Below are 2851 nucleotides of genomic sequence, written 5' to 3'. Positions count from 1 at the left end.
GAGACTCGGTCGTTGATGAGGTTCTTGATCCAAAGTCAAGATCTTACTAGTCGAAGGAGTCGGAGTTGAGAGTGTGGCAGGTTGATTGAGATTGTTCGGAATACCAAATTCAGGAGGGAATTCAATATCATCAAAAAATCCATCATTCAAATCATAGTCTTCTCCTTCAGTGAATGGAGACGATGAACGATCAGTCATAAGACTAGGAGTGAGACTGGGACGATTTCGAACTTTTGGTGTAGAGTCATCAGCAGCGTGACCTCGGTGAGAACCTCCGCCTGCTCGCGTTCGGGGACCCGTGTTGGGGCGTTGTTTTGTTGATTTGGGGTCAAATTCGAGAAAGGCTGCTAAACTTGACGAGGATGATGAGGATGATGAGGAGGTGGTGGAGTTTACAGGTTTGACGGGAGTGGTACAGCTCAACTTCAAGTGCTGAACAGTGGGAGGTAATTCAAAATCATCTGCAAAATCATCCTCGACGCGACCCGAATCAGGCTTCAGTTTAGATAAAAGCTGTCGGACCTGAGCTCTAGAAGGGAGCTCTGAAGTAGATTGATCAAGTTCTAATCATAAAAACATGCATAAGTTTCCGGGTGAATGATAGGTAGGTTAGGAAGAAGTGAATCTGATTGAATACGAACTTTGGGTGGTACCACTCTTAACGCCTTCTACCAGAGGTTCACTAAATGGATCATCAACTTCATCACTGATCCCACTAGCAAAACTAGCTTTACTCTTCAAAGTCTTTTCTCGATCTCGAATAGGTAAACCAGAATCAGGTAAGACAAGATCTTCATCCCAATCGATGCCAGCTTGAATTGGGCTAGCTTTTTTACTCGGTTCCAATTTAGTCACGGTACCCTTTGCACCTGAAGCAAGCACCGAAAGAACCACCGAGTCGATACGATTTTGAGAACGAATTGAAGGATGAGGATTGGTAGATGATAATGATGAAAAAGAGGCAGGTGGAAGAAGAAGGGAAGCCTTGATAGTTGATTGACGTTCGGATGAGCTATTTGATGAGAAAGAATCTTCAGCACTAGTATCTTTCTCTTCACCTGATGAAGATAGTAGATGATGAGCTTCGGGTGAATCGCGATGTTGTTCAAGTATGGGTAAGAGTCCATCCCTGAGTCTGAGTGTACCATCCTTGTTGAGTTGATCTGGTTGATGTGTCCAATGATCATCTACATCTTCATCTTCGACACCATGTGAGCTAGGACTCTGCCTACCATTACTAAAGAGTGCAGAGATAGAAGAGCCCGAAGTTTCAGCTTCACCTTCGGTATCTGAATGTAAGAGTGTTAAGGGTCCTTCGGGGAAGATGAGGTCGGGATCAGAATCCCAAGATTCGGTCATGGAGACCAATGAAGGATTAAGGAAATGAGTCAATCTTGAAGATGATAAAGTTGAAGATGATGATGAATGAGAGATCGAGTTGAATCGAATCAAAGGGAGTGAAGCATATGAATGATTAAGTTTTGATTAAGAAATTGAGAAAGTAAATTAGGATAGATTTGAATGATAAGTTTGAATTGATAAAGACTTGAATCGATTTGAATGAGATTGTTGAAGTGAAGTGAAGTGAGTCTTGATGTTGTCTTGATGAATGGTTTCTTCTTGAGAATCAGTTCTTGATGAAAGTAAAGTAGGTAAACAGAGAAAATGGTAAACTGTTAATCAGTTTTAAACAAATTTAAATCACACCAAAACTACATCTTTGACTTTATATATATACTCAATTCAAATTCAATACACTTTCATCCAAACTGTTTCAAATTTTAACGCAGTCTGTTCTTTTCGATTTCACTCACAGCTTGACAATGACATTTCACATATTCATGAGATGGTGTATGTAATATTTCATTTCAACTGGCAATCTGAAATTAATTCACATACCTCCTATTTCACTTGTTTCATTCACTTTATTACCAACCTTCAAACAAATCATAAAAATCAGTGATCAGATCTTCAAAGTCAAACTCAAAGGTTTCTTTACTGCACAGTCTGCGGATGAAGGGTGCATTGAGTTTGTCCGCACAAGGCTCAAAGATGAGGATTATTACCAGTGATCTACTATATTTGACTTTCTATAAAATAGAAGCCTTTCAAAGAGAAGTTTAGTGAAAATGTAATATCACAATCATGAAATCTATCATGATCTTCTCGCTAAATAAATTCCACTTTCAAATTATCAATGGCAATTACAATATTTCGCTGATAGATTTTAAAGCAAAGAATTAAAAACAGTCAAAGGAAGATGTGTAAAAGATTCACAATTGATTGAAATGGATTGAATGTTAAATAAAGATTACCACAAAGATATTGAAAGAATCAGTCTTCTTTGGATTGATTTTCTGAAAAAACAAAATAAAAATGGTTATTGGACATCAACAAGTATGATTTCACTACATTGTCATAGGAAGATCAAGTTTAGAATCTCTCACTACGAGGATTGACTTTATAGGCTGGCGAGTGCAGTGAGCGAGCTTTGAGGGTATATGAACTGGTAATGTATCGGATTAGAGCCACGAGGTTCTCTCTGGATATTGTGTTTGTGATGGATACTAATAGTTTTCTCATTCAGGTATTCAAAGCTACCATCAAAATATCAATAGTGCTCAAGTTACGATCATATCAAGAAATAAAAATACAAGGAGTTTAGATATCATGTAGAAATTACCACAAAGAAATAGCGAGCTTTACCCCTAGATAGTTTATGATGATTCTTTTGAACTGTTGCATTGGAAAAGCTTAGCAAAATAGATGACTATGAATCTGATATTGGCCATGTGTTCCATTGACATGACTCATTACAGGCAAGAAAAGATATGTTGTCCAGTAAGAATGA

The 2851-nt window shown here is 38.1% G+C and overlaps 1 protein-coding gene across 1 annotated transcript; it reads right to left on the bottom strand.

Moving 5' to 3' along the window:
• Positions 1-194: 194 nt before the first annotated feature.
• MELLADRAFT_94338 (uncharacterized protein) lies at positions 195-1359 on the bottom strand (the record flags this gene model as incomplete). The annotated part of the gene is made up of 3 exons (XM_007417191.1): positions 195-347; positions 397-563; positions 642-1359. 3 exons carry the CDS (start codon positions 1357-1359, stop codon positions 195-197), a joined length of 1038 nt encoding a protein of 345 aa, XP_007417253.1.
• Between the last annotated feature and the right edge of the window lie 1492 nt (positions 1360-2851).

The sequence above is a fragment of the Melampsora larici-populina genome (genome assembly GCF_000204055.1).
Source record: "Melampsora larici-populina 98AG31 unplaced genomic scaffold MELLAscaffold_69, whole genome shotgun sequence".
Classification (NCBI taxonomy): Eukaryota; Fungi; Basidiomycota; class Pucciniomycetes; order Pucciniales; family Melampsoraceae; genus Melampsora; species Melampsora laricis-populina.
This window is presented reverse-complemented; position numbering and strand designations above follow the sequence as displayed.